The 18668-nt window shown below is 45.7% G+C and overlaps 1 protein-coding gene across 2 annotated transcripts; it reads left to right on the forward strand.

Annotated features, from left to right (window-relative positions):
• The first annotated feature begins 454 nt into the window (after positions 1-454).
• On the forward strand, positions 455-17779 carry SRPRA (SRP receptor subunit alpha). Of its 2 annotated transcripts, none has more exons than XM_083588622.1 (14): positions 455-705; positions 4609-4692; positions 5183-5346; positions 6009-6169; positions 6659-6821; positions 7494-7647; positions 9203-9309; positions 9418-9536; positions 10348-10434; positions 12103-12275; positions 13440-13653; positions 14484-14647; positions 15368-15466; positions 16932-17779. In XM_083588622.1, the coding sequence occupies exons 1-14, from the start codon at positions 580-582 to the stop codon at positions 17058-17060; spliced, it is 1944 nt and encodes a 647-aa protein (XP_083444748.1). In that variant the 5' UTR covers positions 455-579; the 3' UTR covers positions 17061-17779. The 2 variants fall into 2 exon arrangements, with proteins under 2 accessions (XP_083444748.1, XP_083444749.1); XM_083588623.1 differs by having other exon boundaries at positions 475-705; positions 6665-6821.
• The last annotated feature ends 889 nt before the right edge of the window (positions 17780-18668 follow it).

An 18668-nucleotide genomic window follows, 5' to 3' on the forward strand; every position in this document is an offset into this window, starting at 1 on the left:
CCCGCCTACTTCCCTCCGTCCTTGGCCAATCCGCCGCCACGATGCAATTCCCTCCTCCTTCCTCCTCCACAACCAATCCCGTCTTTCCTCATGACGCGCCATCCTTAGTTTTGACGTGGCCCGTCTATATTCACCCACCGGAAGCACCGGAACTTAAGAGCTCTTCTCGTTCCCGCCCCATCCGCCGTCAGTGTTGTGTCTTGCGCAAGCGCGTCGTGCCTCACCATTGTATTCCCCTCTTGGTTTTTAGACTATGCCTATCTCCGTCTCTCTATGTTGCGACGAACTTATTTAAAAAAAAATTTAAAGCACATTTTCTTCGACCGCTCTAGCGCTTTGCTACGTCTATGGTCCTCACAGCGGTTTCCCCTCCCATTTCCTTTTCCGGAAGCGAGGCCCAATCGCTCTGCCCCTTTCTCCCCTTAGTCCCGCCTCCCATCCGGAAGCCCGCTTCCGGCGGAAATGAGGCGCGCAGTGAAGAGAATAGCCTGACGTGGGTAAGGAAGTCGGGCTGGTTTCCCGGCGTCTCAGGCCCCCCTCCCCGGTTCCCCCCTCTCTTCCCCCCCTCCCGGCTCCGCCATGCTCGACTTCTTCACCATCTTTAGCAAGGGAGGCCTCGTCCTCTGGTGCTTCCAAGGCGTGCGCGGCCCCGCGGCGGCTTGCACTGCGCCCGTGAACGCGCTCATCCGCTCGGTTCTGCTCCAGGTGAGTCTTCTCGCCGCTTTCCCTTTTACGCGTCGACATCCTTCCGCCGATTTTGGATGCCTCTCTCTCTCTTCCCCTCCCTCCGCCACCCCTGACTTTATGTTACAGTGGTACCTCGGGTTACATACGCTTCAGGTTACATGCGCTTCAATTTACAGACTCCGCTAACCCAGAAATAGTACCTCGGGTTAAGAACTTGGCTTCAGGATGAGAACAGAAATCGCGCAGTGGCAGCGAGCGGCAGCAGAAGGCCCCATTAGCTAAAGTGGTACCTCAGGTTAAGAACAGTTTCAGGTTAAGAACGGACCTCCGGAACGAATTAAGTACTTAACCAGAGGTACCACTGAGGTATCCACCATCAAACTCCCCACCTTTATTCACTGCTGGTGGGCGGGTCGGAAAGTAACGATTTCCTCTTTAAAAAATCGGGAACGTGAAACAAGGAAACATAAACTAAACAGCTGTTCGACAGTGGAAGGTTGTGGGGTCTCCTTCCTTGGAGCTGTTCATCTGCCGTGGATGCTTTAGGTGAGATTCCTGCATTGCAGGAGGTGGGGTTGGACTAGATGCCCCTGGGGGTCCCTTCCAAATCTAAGGTTCTGTGAAATAGCCTGGAAACGGACAGCCCAGATCTGTGCAAGGTGCATTCAGATACAATGTGGGAATCAGTAACCTAGAAGGACAAGGCGATTCCCACGCTTTCCCCGTGTGGGGGGGAAAACAACAACATGGTTTTCTTAATCGAATGTGCATAATTGCGATGCCCTCTGGAACGGTATAGACCCACACGTGCTGAAAAGAGAAGACTGTTTTGAAAATGTCAGTCAAAATCTGCCGTGGTGGAAGAAATCCGCAGATGGGTCACCTGTGGCTCTCCAGATGTTGTTGGATTCCAGACCTAATCAGCCCCAGCTGTCAACAGCCAGTCTGAAGGGATGATGGGAGTTGTAGTGCAGCAACATCTAGAGGGCCACGAGTTCCCCAGCCTTGCCTTACTAGCTTGCTAATGAATGTGAAACGTCTTAAACTCCTGAAAGTGAAATGCAAATGGTAAATAGGCCATATGTTTTGTGAGTGTTAATGTAACCCAAGTGGGATGATCCAAACACAGAAGAGGGGGTGGTATCCTTATCATTGGGAGAAACTCAGTGTTTGAAGAAGTGCACTGAATCTTTAGATGGAAATAACTCTTAATGGTGGGATACCCACCCACCCCTGCTCAGGACTGAGCAGTGGCGTAGCGTGGGGGGTGCAGGGGGGGCCGGCCGCACCGGGCGCAACATCTGGGGTTAGGGCAAATCCATGGGTTAGGGGGCGCAAATTACTTGCCTTGCCCCGGGTGCTGACAACCCATGCTACGCCACTGGGACTGAGTATGCCCAGTGGGCACAGCATATTTACTTGACTGCTGGGATGTGTTCTAAAATCCAGGGAAGAGGGGGTATGGAATGGGGTATCTTGGAAAAGAGCGTGCCTGGTTAGAATCTTGATCTAGGAGCAGTTCATACGGCAACATTTTGTTGCAAGCTCTGCTTGTTATTACAAACTGCTAGAGTTCAATGGGGCTTGTTCGCATATAAGTGCGCATAGGATTGCAGCCTAAGACTTTAATCTTAGGAATGCCTACCTAGATGTGCGGCCAGCTTAGTTTAATGGAATTTACTCCTTAGTATTTGTAGCCCCTTAAAATACCAGCACATTTATTTTGGCTAACACAGCTAACCTTCCAGATGCTACACTTCCAGAAAGCACTTCTTGTTTGCTCCTGACCACTGCGTTTTGCAAGGAGGTTTCAAGAGAATAAGTAATTCCCAACGTGTTTAAGTTGTTTTCATCTGCAGAAACTATTATCAGCTGGCTAGACACAAGTTGCATTTCCCTGTAGAACCTCATAAAACATATGCTGTGTTCAAAATTCCCTGTTGAATTGCAAGCCCAAACAGGAAAATATGTTTCCTATTTTAGCAGATTTCCTGTTTTGTAGTGCCTGTTTCTTATTTCAGAAAGTCACAGGTGCATAACTTGTATTTCCTTTTATTCCCAAGGACCTAATGCAAAATACAACTGGTTGTTCCTTAAGCTAATAGTCTGCGGTAGACAATATGTGATGGGAACATAAACTGAAAAGGTGCAAAGGATCATGCTATCTAGTCATCCCTCTCTCCCACTCTTTCTGTCTTGGATCTCACCCGTAGCCATGGCTACTACAGCCTACTTTTCCCCCTTAGCTTTCTCTAACTCTTTATCTGTTTCCATACACTAATTGGAATTGGAGAATGGATACTACTTAAGCTGATTCCAGGTACAGGAGACAGGATGATCTGATCGTACATCCAGTTCTGGCAGCATGTTGTAATCGGGTCATTTGGATCCTTAGTCATGGATCACAACTGTAAGCATTAAGATTCCATAAAAGCAGGTCTGTTTAAGTCAGATGAATAGCTTGAGAGTTATGTTTTGTGATTTTGCATCTGTACAGAAAGTTGTATAGTAAGTAGGTTTTTTAAAGAAGTTTTTAAAATTTACTGGGTATTAAAACGCTCATCTGCACTACCAGTCTATTAGCCATGATTTGTCTAACTTCTAAATATTCGTTTATATTATTGGTTATATCAAGCTCTGCTGTCCATATATTTCAGAGCTTAAATGACCATTCAAAAATACTTCTTTAAAATAATGTGAATGTCAGCGTTTTCTTGGTGTCACTAAAGCTCATTCTTTTCGTCATGTAAATTGTGCATTGGGAGTGTTGATACTTATTTTACTTAGTGTGTAGTGTTTCACAGTCAGCACCATGCTGCTCCTATTTTTCTTTATATATAAGAAAAGGATATTAGGTTGAGAGTTGGCGACTTAGCTACCTTGTGTGTCTTGCCCAGGTCTTTCAGGTCTGAGATTAAACACTTTTTGCCATTCCTTTTATTTCTGAATTTCAAAGACTGTTTTTCAAGCCAAAAGGTGATACTTTATCAGTTTCCCTCTATCCTGGGTTGCCATGTGGTTCTTTATTCCTTATTTCAGAGCACTTTTTCATGGATTATAGAGCAGTTTGCACGTCTGTGTGACTCAGATGGTGGGAATTGCTTCTGTATTGTACAACATGGGCATGTTTTAAGTAGGCTGCCAGTAGGTGGTACTTGCCCACTTCTGGATTTCTTTACTTTGCTGTTATTTTCTCTGCCTTTTTGCTTCTTGTTCGTGAAGACATGCCATTGATGAGTGGTTAGGTGAAAATGTAGTTGTTTCATACTAAGGCAGACTAGTGATTCAAATAGCCTATCAGAATCTGTCTTGATTTATCATAGCTCTCCAGGGTCTCAAATAGATATATTTCCCAGATTTATGGCTGGGGTGCCATTTAACTATAAACTCTGCTTCATAACATTTCACCCAACTCACATTTTCTGTCTGATTTCTGTAGAAGCAGGCTGCTGCTGCAAGATTCTTTGTGTTAATTATAGGAAGTCAAGACTGTTCAAAAAAGTTGCATGGATGCTAGCTAATAAGGTCTTTGGCTATTCTCACAACAGATGTAGGAGTCCGGGATCTGATGGCAGATATCTCTGACAGCATGTGAGCTACTGTCTGAACAACAAAAAGCCTAAAATCTTTGTGTGGTGGAAATGCATATTGCTGAATGAATTACAGTATAGCTGTTAGGTGTGAAGTGTACTTTGTGTCTTGAAACAGATGCTTGTAAACATGTATGGAATATGAAGATTGGACACTGTTTCCTAGAATTTGAATTGTACCCACAGTTCTCTTGCAAAGCGATAGCAGTAAACAGGATGGTTATTCTTTACCAAAAAAACACTGAATCTCTACAACTCCTGTAATGTAGAGTTTCCATCTCATTATAGGCGCTGCCAATGTTCTCCCTCTCTCTCTCTCTTGCCTTTTCAGGAGCGAGGTGGCAGCAACTCTTTCAACCATGAAGCCCTTACGCTTAAATACAAGATGGACAATCAATTTGAACTCGTTTTTGTGGTAAGTGAATTATTCTTTGTGAGATAAAGAGCTTAGACAGGTGGAAAACCTGTCTCCAAGAGTCTCTATAGCAAAGTGAATAGAAAATTTTCTCAGCAATGATATATTGTTTTTGATGCTGTGGAACATTACTTCCTTTTCCTTCGATTGGGATCAGAAGAGCTTGTTTCTTAGTCTTGCATCACAAACCGTCATTATAGCAACATCTTAGAAATGTTCCTTAGGAGCAATGAGGCTTGCATCACAAACCGTCTTGCATCACAAACCGTCATTATAGCAACATCTTAGAAATGTTCCTTAGGAGCAATGAGGCTTCAATCAAGGGGCAGTTTCTCTTTCACAAACGAATATGTAGAATTGTAAAGTTAGAAGGGGGTCCCGAGGATCATCTAGTCCAACCCCCTGCAATGCGGGAATCATAGAACGCAGAATCATAAAATTATAATGTGGTTACTTTTGCTTGTCTTTAACACCACTGTTCTCCTTGCAGGTTGGGTTTCAGAAAATTTTAACTCTAACCTATGTGGATAAGTTGATAGATGATGTTCATAAGGAGTTCCGAGACAAATATCGAAACGAGTTCCAGCAGAAGGGAGCTCTTGGGCTTCTCAATGGCACCTTTGATTTTAAGGAGGATTTTTTACGTCTCCTACGGTAATAGGATGTTCTCTTTCATCTTTTGCTGCTGATCCTGTGTTTTGCCTCAGATACCTTGTATTTTGGAGCTGTAAGTTGGGGGCTTGGCTCAATAAGAGTGACACAATCTCCCTCAGTAGAGGTGGGCAGGAAGGAAGTCTGCCCTGCTAAGAACTGCTTGTGTGAACATTGCTGTGCTCAGCTTTTGCTGTCTTCAAAATGAAATTGTATTTTCCACCTTGAATGGAGTTGCATTATAAATGGGGGAGGGGGGAATGTTGAACAATCTACCCGTGCGCCACCCGCAAAGCTGCATATGTTACTTACGGTTTTCAAGGAATCCATTGAAACCTAGCCAAGACAGCATCAGCATTCCCTCCCATAACCCAACATGACTTTATTGTACTCCGCAACATGGGCAAGGTTTGTTGATGGGTATTAGCACTACAGTGCTAGCTAGCTAGCCTAGATGTCTCATTCCTTTGGGGGCAAGGGGTCCTATGGCCACATAGCCCAAGATCATCTCTTAAAAGTTGCTTGTTAGAAAAAGTTAGGGAAACAAGCTCCATGCGGTAAATATGCACCTGTGCTGCCTCCAGCCAGGCCAGCTCTAAAATACATTTATTCATTGTCTGGCATAATGAGCACGACTGGGTAAACCTTTTCCTCTTTGCAAACAGGGATGCAGAGGAGAGCAGTAAAGCCCGAGCTCCCACTGCCATGAAGTCATTTGAACAGTCGGCAAAATCCCAAAAAACCGTGAAGTCTATGATAGAAAATCGAGGGGAGAAACCAAAAGAAAAAACCAAGAACAAGAAAAACAAAGGTTCCAAAAAGGAAGGTGAGTCAGTGTTGCGATATGCAAGCAGCAGGCCATGCCAAACCAGAGGCCTGCTGTGGTGAGGAACTGTGGGGTTTGTGCTATTTCTGGTGGCTTGCACTTGGGAGCAGAATTGATAACAGTCTTATCCATGTCCTGTTCATTAAATTCAGTTTTAAAGGTCCAGTCTGACATGCGGTTGCTCATTTAGAGGCAACTGGGGATACCCTGTTAGTTGAGGAGCTGAAGCAGGTCCTCTGGTTCCCCCATTTGTTGATGGACTACAACTCCCATTATCCCTTGGCCATGCTGGCTAGGGTTGATTTAAACCCCATCCCTGGTTTAAATGTTTCATTTTGCATGTTTTTGTTTTGGTGGAACATGGAATTTGCTCAGCACATACATTATTATTTTAAAAACTTTTACCTAAAAACCTCAAAAGCAGGACTTGGCCCTTTTCTCTTAGAACATTGGATGTTATTAAAACAGTGCTTTCCGCCTCCTGCCCAGCTCCAGGAAATGAAGCAGCTACCGTCCCCAAAGCAACCACAGCTGTTAAGCAGGATCCTCCCGTTGCCGCTGGAGACAGGGAAGAACTGACCAAGGATGAGATCCTGCAGAAGAACCGGGAGGAATTCTTTAGGAAGCGCATGAAGGGGGGAGAAAAGTCCAAGTAAGTGGGGCCATTGCTAATGAATAACGCTATCGGATCTCCCCTGGCTTTGCATCCAGAGAGGTGAAGTTGGGGGGTCACATGGTCCATAGAGGAAGGACCGTGGCTTGGTGGCAGAGCATTTGTTTTATATGCAGCAGGTCCCAGATTCAAGCTCTAGTAGGGCTGGGAATGTCCTCTCTCTGAAACCCCGGAGAGCCACTATCAGTCCATATATAGCCCAGACAAAGGTTTACTGCTTCATTGAGGACTAACTTAATTTGAGCTGTCTTCACGGCAGGTTATTCTGGAATGAATTGGAAAAACATAACCCAAAGCTTATTTTTGAGCCAGGGCTTGAGGGAGGCTAGAATCATTTGCTGTGGTTTTCTGAATTGGGCAGCAGCAGGCTTGGGAGCAAAGTGGACTTCCGAGACCAGTTTGTTTTACTGTCTTGGAGTACGCTTCCTTGTTTTCCTAGAGAATGGTGTTTCCTTGGACTTCTTCACCAAGGAATAAATTATAGAATAAATTATAATGCAGAATGCACACTCAGTCTTTTCTGCTATGATTGTTTATGACCCTGCAAAGTTCAGGGTTCGCTGCTAGAGATGATTCAGAGCAGGAATTCTGTTCAGTTTTTTCCTCCTTGACTGCTAAGATCTACTAGAGTTTCTGTTCTGTCTTCATTAGCAAGTCTCCAAAGCCAGACACTCAGAAGGACAAGGGGAAGAAGCCCAGAGTGTGGGAACTGGGCAACTCTAATGCCAAAGTACTTGACTATAGTAATTCCACTACCAATGGAAACACAGACACTTGTCCCATGGAGGAGTATGATCCAGAAATGGTAAGATCCCCAGTCACTAGACATCCTGATGGTTCTGTTTCATGCCTGTGCATAGTTTTACAGAGCTATATTAAGATGCCTTGCTCTCAAATCTTCAAGGGTTTACTAGGGTAGCTTGATTGTGAGGTTTTCATGCAGTTCTTGTCATCAAAGCAGATTTGGTTTCCTAACCAATGACGAAGCGACACTATAGAGAAGGTTAATTGGGGCCGTTGATTAGATAAACTGAACATAGGAATTTACTGGGAAGAACTGCACATGGATGAAGTGTAATTCTTAGTGTCTCCCTTTCACAAGTGCTGCTGCTAGCAGTAATCTTGTAATACAGTAGTGTTGCCAAAGTAGCCTCAGCTGTTAACACGATGTGACTTGGGGCCCCATTCACACAAGGATTTGACTTTTATTTTGATTATCACATTTTGGTTTTTTGATGCTCTTGACTTTTTAAGTCTTTTGTTGGGAGAGGAATAAAAGCAAAAAAAGGAACAGAAGTACAGGTTCCCTTTTAAAAGAAGAATGCATAAGAGGAGCCTGCTGGCATCTGACCCATGGCCCATCTATTCCAGTATCCTGTTCTCACAATGGCCAGTCAGATGCCTGTGGGAAGCATGCAAGCAGGTCTTGAGCTCAAGAGCTCTCTTCACATGTGATTCCCAGCAAACTGTGCCATTGTGGTTACTAGATGTGGGTGGCCTTGCCCTCCATGAATTGGTTTAATCATCTTTTAAAGCCATCCAAGTTGGCAGGCACCACTGCTTCTCATGGGAGCAAATTCCAAGTTTAACTACTCACTGTAACTCACTGTATGAAGTAGCAGTTCCTTTTATCTGTCCCAAATCTTCCAGGATTCAGCTTCACTGCATGCCCATTCCTAGTGTTATGAGAGAGGGAGAATTAACTTTATCTACTTTCTCTGTGCTATGCATCATTCTGTAATATCTGCACCATGAAACAAAGTATGCAGGTGTGCCTGTGCTGCTCTCTCTGCTTCCCACAATTCCCTGTCCCATCATAGAGCAGAAGGGGGGGGGGAGAGAGCCTTTTTCAGCCAAGGGCTGCATTCCCTCAAGGGAAACCTTCCTGGGGCCATAGAATGGGAGAAGTCATGCATGTGACCCTGAGCTTCCAGACACACAAACGCCAGAGGCATTACCGCAATTCAGGGACATATTCCAGTCGAGCAAAAGCACTTGATGAGAGTTCAGAGCAGAGCTGCTGAGGGGCTTGGCCTGGGGAGACCCCTTAAGGCTGGACAGAGTCACTGAAGGCACCATCTGATCCACAGACCAAAGGTTCCGCATCCCCTATAGAGAATGTGGGGCAACTTTTACTATAGAGCACTGATTCTGGGATATCCTCTGCTGGATGTGCTCATCAAGTAGAAACAGCACCGTGAGCCTCTTGTTCTTAGAACATGTGTAAAGAGTACAGAAGGAAGATGCACCCTCCAGAAGTAACTTGAGGTTTACATGGAGGCAGCCTGAGCTGCTTAGAGTAGTGAGACGCAACAAAGAAGGTTTACATAATTCCTGGCCTTTTTTATCCTCCACCGCAGGTCCTTGGGGATCGCAACCGTGAGCCTGGCCGTCTCCGTGATCTTGAATATGAGAGCGAAGAGGAAGCTGAAGAAGAGAAGGTGGTTCAGAACTCTTCAGGTGCAAGGTAAGGTCCCTCACGAAAGCTGTTCTGCTGTGTTGACTTGAATGAAACCTTTTGTTTAATTGACATTTTCCCTTCTGTAACATCCTAACACTATCTTCTTGTTGCCAGTGCAAAGAAGGGTGGCCTTGGAGGCATGTTTGGGATGCTTAAGGGTCTTGTGGGCTCCAAAAGCTTATCCAGAGAGGACATGGACCCTGTGTTGGAAAAGATGAAGGATCACCTGATCGGTACGTTGGGCTTCCTCTGGAATTAGGCTGGTGGGGGCTCAATTTGGTGGCAATGGACTGGATGCTGCCCACTTCCCATGCAATTTGTGCTGAGCTGTGCTTATGAAGGGTCCAAGGTTGACTATGTCATTAGTTGGGTTTTAGAAAAGGTCACTGAACTTTCTGAAGGCTATGCAGAAGGAGAGTTGGAAGGAAGCCTGGGGCAAGAATGGCTAGTTGCTGAAGCTCTTCCAAAGTAGATTCTGTGCTGCTGGTACCCTAAGCTCCTTCTTTTATCCTGTTTTCAAAACACCGTTCTCTACTTCCCATCCGTGTCAATTGTAGCATCCAGACATTCACACCGAGATGGTTTTAAGGCTCCGCACGCTGTCAGAATTGGCCACTCCGGTGCTGTGGTCTAAACCACTGAGCCTAGGGCTTGCTGATCAGAAGGTCAGCAGTTTGAATCCCCACGATGGGGTGAGCTCCCATTGCTCAGTCCCAGCTCTGTCAACCTAGCAGTTCGAAAGCACGTCAAAGTGCAAGTAGATAAATATGTACCGCTTCGGTGGGAAGGTAAACGGCGTTTCCGTATGCTGCTCTGGTTTCGCCAGAAGCAGCTTAGTCATGCTGGCCACATGACCCGGAAAAACTATCTGCAGACAAACGTTGGCTCCCTCGGCCAGTAAAGCGAGATCCTTGGAGAAGCATAAACTACCAGAGTTAATATAAATTTCCATTTTAGAGAACGTAAACAAATCATTCACCAAATAGGGTGAACTTAGCAGCATAACAATCTTAACTTGCTGTTTTCCCCCCCTCCTGCGAAAAGCTAAGAACGTTGCAGCTGAGATTGCTGTCCAACTCTGTGAATCAGTTGCAACAAAGCTGGAAGGGAAAGTGATGGGCACCTTTACCAGTAAGTTCCCCTTTGTTTTGCTTTGTTTTTTTGCATGCCTTAGCGTGTACTGTAGTCTGGTGACATTACTTTCCTCGGATATATGCCCAAATGCTCATGATTTCAAAACAGAATCCTTGGGTGGTGTCCAACAAAGCAAATCTACTAGAGCCAAGATTTCCACTTGCACAGCAGAACTCCTGCTTTCTCTCTTCTCCCTCCCCCAATCTGCTCTGGAGAGTTGAGGAGAAACCCTCAACCTCACAAAAAAGGTTTAGCAGGACCCATGGGGAGAAGAGAGGGGGGACAAGTTCTGTTGTGCAGCCAAAAGCCCTTCTGCAAGTGATCTACTTCGCTGGATACTACCCATTGTTTCTAAAAGAAACCAAATTAGATTGTGAGAACAGGTCTTTAGTGAAACGGACAATCTCACACCAGGAAAGACTGTACAGCAGCCACATACTCTATAACATGTCATGCCAGTGTGCCAAAGTCCACAAAGATAGTAACACTACACATTGTACAGTATGTGTGGGACACTACACATGCGTAAGCCCACTTATGGGCACAGTGTTTCTAGAATGTTACCAGGCTGTGCCTTCGTTTTACTCCAATGTATTATTTTGTTGGTACCCTGTACCAGTGTGTTCCTTCCCAGTTTCACCATAGATCTGCTCTTGTGGAAGCAAATTCCTCACTCAGTAAATGTGGTCAGGGTCAGGGTGCAACTGCTGCTCACCAAATGTGAGTAGTTACTGTTTTTATTATTGTCTCCCCAGCTGCCTATGCTAGAGTCTTGTTGCTTGCTTAACCTTGTCTCCAGTTGGCATGTTTGACTTCTGCTGCTACTGCTGGGATGGGGGAAGAAATAACCCAAAGCGGATTTGTCCATTGGGAATCTGCTTCCCTGTGGGTTCACGAATCCTTAGCCTTCTGCATTTCTGGATGCCACCAGTGTGTGGGAGACTAATTTGAAAGCACACCCCGCTGGATTTTGTGAAGGGCAAATTTATATCCTTGGCATTAGTAAGGTTTGACTTCTCTGACAGAGAAGAGCGATTGGATCCTCTAGCAAAGAAGGCTGACATTGTCAGAGAATGCTGATGCAACTTAACATGTGGTAGAAATGGATTTTGGACGCAGAAGCATTTGATTCAGATGGCCCATTTTCTGTTTTTCTGTTTCTTGGGTTGTGAATCCGCTTTGCTTGCCCAATAGCCACAAGAGCAAGCTGTACAAATATATCACTTATTAAAGAAAAAATCAATGTTACTCCAGAAAGGCGATGGCTTATAAAGAGGGGCTGTGAGAGTGACTGAAAATCATGAGCTCTGGAGTGCCCTGTCAGTTGAATACTTGCACAGAACACTGAACACAATCAGTTGCTGATACAGAGAGAGTGGTAGGCTAATGATGCTCAGAGAAGGGTAAGTCGCACCTAAGACCAGATGTGGAGAAACCAAGCTCGTTTGGAGAGGAAATTGGAACCTTTGCATTCCTTTTGTCCAGATGCTTCATCCTGGTCCTCCTGAAATGGACACAGCATCATTTCTGCAAGGAAAGCAGAGCTGGGCCTGTTCACATCACAGTTTACTTTGATGCACTTCTGATTATAAGGTGGGATAAGTGTGGGAAAGAGTATGTGGGGCCCTTCAATCTAAAAATGACAATGTGCTTCCAACTTCCCAGCGGTGACCTCAACTGTGAAGCAAGCCCTTCAAGAATCCCTGGTGCAGATCCTGCAGCCTCAGCGCCGGGTGGATGTCTTGCGCTCTGTGATGGAAGCCCAGCGTCACCGTCGACCTTATGTCATCACTTTCTGTGGTGTCAATGGAGTTGGCAAGTCAACTAACTTGGCCAAGGTACTTGGAAGGGGCTGCATGTGTGTGGATTTTGGGAACTGGGTGAAGTTGGGAGGGAAGCCGGCTCAGGTTTGGGTAAAGCAGGATGGTAGAGCACTGTTGCTATTGCGCGAGGCAAAGAGGAAGATGGTGGCATGTCTGGTCATATCATGGAGATCTAAATGGAAGGCCCACAACCCTTGCTCAAGAGATCTTCTGATATATAAAGCATTGCACTAGCAAACATTGGTTTATCCAGCTCAGTATTTTCTGTGCTCATTGGCAGGGACTCTCGAGATGTTTAAGGGAGAGGCCTGGGATAGAATGGGAATCTTCTGCACTCAAATCGAATGCTCTGCGACTGGGTTGCAGCCCTTTCCCATTTACTGTTACATGTTGTCCACTTTTCTCTCTCCCTGTCGAAATCTAAAATTTATTATGTCTAATGAGGAAGCATCAAGAAGGTAACTTAAAGTTGGACTGAGACCTGGAGTGCTACAAATTAGCATTTTCCTGGGTGGCCACCTATTAGCCCATATATATATTCTGAAGCAATGTTGTTTCACCCACAGCTTCTTGGTAAAATTCTCAGTCTTGGCTTCTAAAGTACTATGGCATTTGAAAATGTCGCAGCCGTCAGTGCCCCCATAAAATCTCGTCTCCTGTTCTCAGCATTTTATGTTCTCAGATGCAAAGGGCTGGTTCATGCATTTATCTTCTTCACACATCGACTGCAGCATAAACACATGGCTTGCCTGCATGGATGTGATGCTACAGACAGAACATTCATATATATCACCATTGTCACCTGCAAGCAATGTTTTTCAACAAAGGGTTCATACATTCACCTAAGTGTCATCAAGTGTTCGGTAATTCAGTGATGCACATGCTATGCACCTACCAGCCCTCACCTGTGTGGGGGCACGTGTTCATTTTCACTTTCCAGATTTTGCAAGGCTCTCTGCCCATATTCCAAGCAGGTCTTTCTAGCAATAAAAGTTTATTTGGACGCCGGATTTCTGCATCCGACCAGCATTAGGGGGGCTGGCACAGCAGATGTGATGCATATCTACAGCCCTGTTATTACTTAGCAGGAAGCAAAGCTGCGAGGTCCTTTGGGAAGTTGCATAGAGATGGTGGATGGTAGGTGATGGAAGCAGTAACCTTCTTCTGCCTGCCCCTCAGATCTCGTTCTGGCTGATTGAAAACGGTTTTAGTGTCCTCATTGCGGCCTGCGACACATTCCGTGCTGGTGCTGTAGAACAGCTGCGGACTCACACTCGCCGCTTGAATGCTCTTCACCCTCCAGAAAACCACAGTGGCCGCACAATGGTGCAGCTTTATGAGAAGGGATATGGGAAGGATGCGGCCGGCATTGCCATGGAGGCCATTTCGTACGGTGAGGCCTTTCTCCCTGCTTCCCCCTTATTTCTGAACCCTTCGTGTCTTCCTTAGCAATCCTAGCCACTGCATGCCTGTAGCTGAAATTTCTTTTTCCTGTTGCTTCCCCCGCCCCCCAAAATCTAGGGATATTCCAGTTGCTAAATACTCTCCTCTCCAGCCAATAGGAAGCAGTGGGACTAGCCCGTGGGAACATCTCAACCACCCCAAATCCAGTTCTTTCTCCGCCGCCGCAAGAGAAGGAATCTGATTTATAGCTCTGCCTAATCTGTCATTCTAGCCATAACCGGGAAGGCTTCAGGTTGAGTGAACAGAAGGGTCCATGACAGTCATAAGGGATAGAAACATCCTCAGTTTGGGAATCATGTATAAAGAACAGTATTTGGCATCCTGAGAAACAGACTTTTTAAAAAAATGTTAATATTTATGGCTATGAAGGCAAGCCTGAAAACATTTGGGCAATGAGTTTGAAATCTCAGAAGAGAGATTTGAGGAAGGCAATAGCCAACAGAGTAGAGTTTTAATCTGAGGGTGGGAGGAATGTAAACATTAGGCAGATCTGATTAATTTGCAGAATTTTGCAGTTCCTGACATAGGATCATGGAGGGAAATAAGTGGTAAATAATACTCTTGTTTTGTACTCCAGTTTCCACTAGAAAATTTACCAGACCTGCCATACACGCTCAGAAAACTTACTCTGGCTGTTTGCTGGCTCTGCTTTGCACTTCATTTCGTTAAAAAAGCCAGCTGGTAAATCTGAAGGCAACTCCCAGCTGTTGCTGGATTTATTTATTCCTTCTAATAAACATATCCTTTTTATCTTCTCAGCACGTAACCAGGGTTTCGATGTGGTCTTGGTGGACACAGCAGGCCGTATGCAAGACAATGCTCCTTTGATGACAGCTCTGGCTAAGCTCATTGCAGTCAACACCCCTGACCTTGTCCTGTTTGTGGGGGAAGCCTTGGTGGGAAATGAGGCTGTAGATCAGCTGGTTAGTTCCTCAGATTACTACTTAAGATTCAAAACTCAAGAGGTGACAAATGCATACCTCCTTTTGAGTGCTTCTTTGCACAACAGTGGTATACCTAGTCATGTCTGTTCGCATGCAACAAATATGTGGTAGTTGTACCTTGGATCCCAAACTCTGACGTCATGGCTCCAGTTTGCAAATGTTCTTTGGAAACCGAACCTCCAACAGGGCTTCCAGGGCTTCTGATTGGCTGCCACGGTTTCCGAATGTTTTGGAAGTCGAATGGACTTCCAGAATGGATTCCGTTCGACTTCCAAGGTACGACTGTACAGGCAACTCTCCTATTACACTGGGGACATGGCCATGGGGTAGCACCTAAAGCCAAAATTGCCTATTGTCAAAGCACTTTGGGTTCAGTGACACCCCCTTCCAATTTATTTATTTGCTAGGCGTGTAAAACTGAATACACCCAAGTTAAGTGTGTGTGTGTGTGTGTGTGTGTGTGTGTGTGTGTGTTGCCTGTATGGGCACATGCATCATAGCATGGGGGAGTGCTGGGAATCGCCAAAGACCCACCCCCCACTGCATTCGTACTTAGTGGCAATTAGACGTTGACTGCAACATAAATTGGTAAAAATAGTCACAATACCTGTGTGTTAGCAGACATGCGTACAGCCCATCAGTGAGCCTTGTGCAAGAGCATTGCCAAACTTGTTTCACCGTTTGCTTCCCCTACACCAGGTCAAGTTCAACAAAGCCCTTGCTGATCACTCCATGGCTCAGACCCCACGGCTCATTGATGGAATCGTGCTCACCAAATTTGATACCATAGACGACAAGGTAAATGGGGCCCATAGGTTGCAATTGTTTGGGGGTTCGGTGGGAGTTTTTCTTTTTTGATGGACAAAAGCCGCATTTGGGGGGGGAGGTATGGCTCCGGGGAGGTGGGCAATGTCAGGCCTCCTGTCTGCCACAGGCAACCCCCACTCTCCCCAGACTGCACCTCTCACTGGCTTTGCTCTACTCTCTCGAGTGCTTTTGCCTGGTTGGAATATGTGGTTGAACTGTGATAATGCCTCCCGCTTGCCTGGATGGAGAGGTGTGTTGGGGAGGGAAGACCTGATCTTTTCATATGGGTGGAATGTAGCCATTCCACAAAGGAAGGAGTCACATTCGTTGCTCCGCCCATACAAGCCTTTGGCCATGTCCACCACTGGCCTGTGCCCCCCCCCCAAAGATGCTCAATGGATCGCAAGGTAATGTGGGCCATTGGGTTGAAAAGGTCCCCCCCCCCTTGCTTTGGCAGTTTTTACCAGCTAGTAAGCTTTTTCTGTGGACATTTTAGTAAACACAGTTCTCTGAAGTACTCAACAGAATCAAAAAGCACTGGATAATTTTGGAAGGCTTACTAAATACATCTTTCTTCCATCCATGGGGTTCACCCCTTCCAGTTTGGTGCTGTTCTGCCACCTAGAGCTTTTGATTGTTTCTAGATTATGATCTGGCAAGCCTCTTTTAAGTTACAGAAGGGCTTTCTGGGGCCCGTAATAGGTTTTTTCCTTTCTAAAATGTTCAATTGAGTGCTATGCCACATACTTTTGAACCTTTCTCTCTTTTTTTTTTAAAAAAGAAGCCTTGTGATGTGGTTGCAGGGGACGCATAGCTGGAGCCTATACACTAGGGCTGGGGCGACATTTGGTTTTCAACATTGTGATAGATCGGCAGCTAAATGCCAGCATATGCCGATTTATCACGTTGTCTGGAATGTTTCTCGGCCGTTTCTTCCTCCCCACCATAGAGCAGGAAGAACAGCCGATCAGCCCTGTGACAGTGAGCAAACCTTGAAAGCCTTTTCGGCTCACGCGTGAACTGGAGGGACATTGGAGCTTCCTTGTTGGGGAACAGTATTCCACAGTGGGGGCCATCTTCTTTTATCAAGGTGGCAGTCTGAGCAGATGACAAAGGATCAAGGCAGGTTCATTGGGGGAAAATGCTCTTTTAAAATCCCCGTATGGTATTTTACCATATGTATTTTACCCCGTATGGTATTTTAAAATTCCCGTATGGTACCTTTAGGTGGGGGGAAAACTGGCTAACATCAGTGGGTATATCTCCCACATCCTAGACCAGCCTTCCCCAACCTAGTGGACTAGACACAAGGCACATCTAGTAGCTTTTTTTTTTTTTTTAAATGAGAGGCTGTAACCAAGGATTTCTTAACCCCCCCCCCCCGATGCAATTTCACTGTACACAATGATACTACATCGTCCTTTCCTACACTAACAGCTGCTCCTTTTCTCCCTAGGTTGGTGCTGCAATTTCCATGACATACATCACTAGTAAACCAATCGTGTTTGTGGGTACTGGACAGACCTACTGTGACCTGCGTAGCCTTAATGCCAAGGCTGTGGTTGCTGCTCTCATGAAGGCCTAACCACCAGTTATTGCACCAAATTCCTGTCTGCAGATGTCTCAGAATGTGCTTTCCAGCGTGACTGTTTTTAGAAACAACCCCCCCCCCCTTGTTTTTGGCATAGTGCAACACAGAATGGAGGGATGCTAGAAAAAAGCTGCTTACCTGGCTCTTGATTTTGCTAACACACACCTTCCTTGATGTGATGTGTGGGTTTAATTGTAGCAAGAGGTGCCTGTCTTCCTTTGAATTCTTACTTTCATACACATTGGCTCTAAAAGTGTTCCGGGGTTGTCTTCACTTTTCCCACTGAGCCCTCTTTCCTGTTTCCCTTCATTCTGCCTGCTTAGACAGTCCAAAGCAGGAGCTTTGCTCCCCCCCCCCCATCCCAGGTTAGCGGGTGCGATAAGAGACTGTGGGGCGGGGGATTGTTCTGCCACTACCTAAGCATCTATGAACTCTGCTGTCTTTTAAAACTCTTCTCTCCGGCCACGGGGTAGAGCGGATACTGCCTACAGGCAGCTCTGCTCTTATCAAGCTTCACATTTGCCGATTGCTTTGAACACAGTAGTTCACCAAAGCTTTCAAACCAAAAAAAGGTAGATAGATACCAGAGTGAATTCCTGCTTAACAGGGTGGCTGTTGATGCCTTAAAATGGTCCTTCTTTCTACTGTCAGTGGGACTCTTTACAGCAGGGCCCTCCAGACACTGCCCCAGACTGTAGCATTTGTGTGGAAAACGCAGGAACCCATGATGCCATTCTAATGACATATTTGCAAGTGGGGGTGACATCCCTTTCTTTTTCTAATAATGTCACTCCAGCTGATCAGTGAGCTGCTTCGTGGTGCATTTTTTTGGGGGGGGGGGTTGAACTACAGGCCGATTCTCACATAACGGTTGTGCTTGCTGCTGGCTATGAAGACTTTTCCTCCGATTCCTTTGCTGTGAGCACACACTGTAACTTTGCACATGATTGAATGTGCATATGCAAAATGGAAGTTTGCCGCTTACGATGCTTCAGATAATCCCTTTGCCCAGCACAGTCCTAATTCAAACCAAGGGAGGGGGAGGAAACATCTGTGCTTCCGGGAAGAGCTGGTTGTGTGAAAAATTAGAGGAGGGAATTGCGGGTATATTCTGTACTGAACAACTGCCCTTGCTGCTGACACAGGATTCTGGTCCCATAACTCACGGCCCCACCTAATCATCAGAGGATGGATTGAAACTGGTCAACACAAGCCTTTGCATGCTCTCCCGCCTGCACTGGCTTTTTGCTTTTCTAAACCAGTCTGTGACAGGAATTTTCTGGTGGGTGCTTGCTGCTTTTCTTCCCCCTCCCTTCAGAGTGCCTCTTGATCCTGGTATAAAGTGCTATGTTAAATACTACAAAACTCTCTATGAAGATGTCTCGTAGCTCGGTATTGCAGATGTGCTCTAGTGCAATAAGTTGAATGCTGTCTGCTAAAAGGTAATTTATATAATAAAACTTCATTAAAAAAAACAACACACGTGATTTCCTTTGTTGTTAGGCGCAGCAGCATAAAAACCCAGGGCTTCAGGCTGTTCCAGAAAACCCCTCAGACCAGGAATGGCAAGCAAGCTTCCTAGGGCTGATCCCTTTCCTGCTG

Source organism: Podarcis filfolensis (genome assembly GCF_964270895.1).
Source record: "Podarcis filfolensis genome assembly, chromosome: 15".
NCBI classification, from domain to species: domain Eukaryota; kingdom Metazoa; phylum Chordata; class Lepidosauria; order Squamata; family Lacertidae; genus Podarcis; species Podarcis filfolensis.

Coding starts and splice junctions, on each gene's coding strand:
- SRPRA (XM_083588622.1), top strand. CDS start 580: ATGCTCGACTTCTTCACCATCTTTAGCAAGGGAGGCCTCGTCCTCTGG. Junction 6,822..7,493: donor AAGGGGGGAGAAAAGTCCAA/GTAAGTGGGGCC, acceptor TGTCTTCATTAG/CAAGTCTCCAAAGCCAGACA. Junction 7,648..9,202: donor AGGAGTATGATCCAGAAATG/GTAAGATCCCCA, acceptor CCTCCACCGCAG/GTCCTTGGGGATCGCAACCG.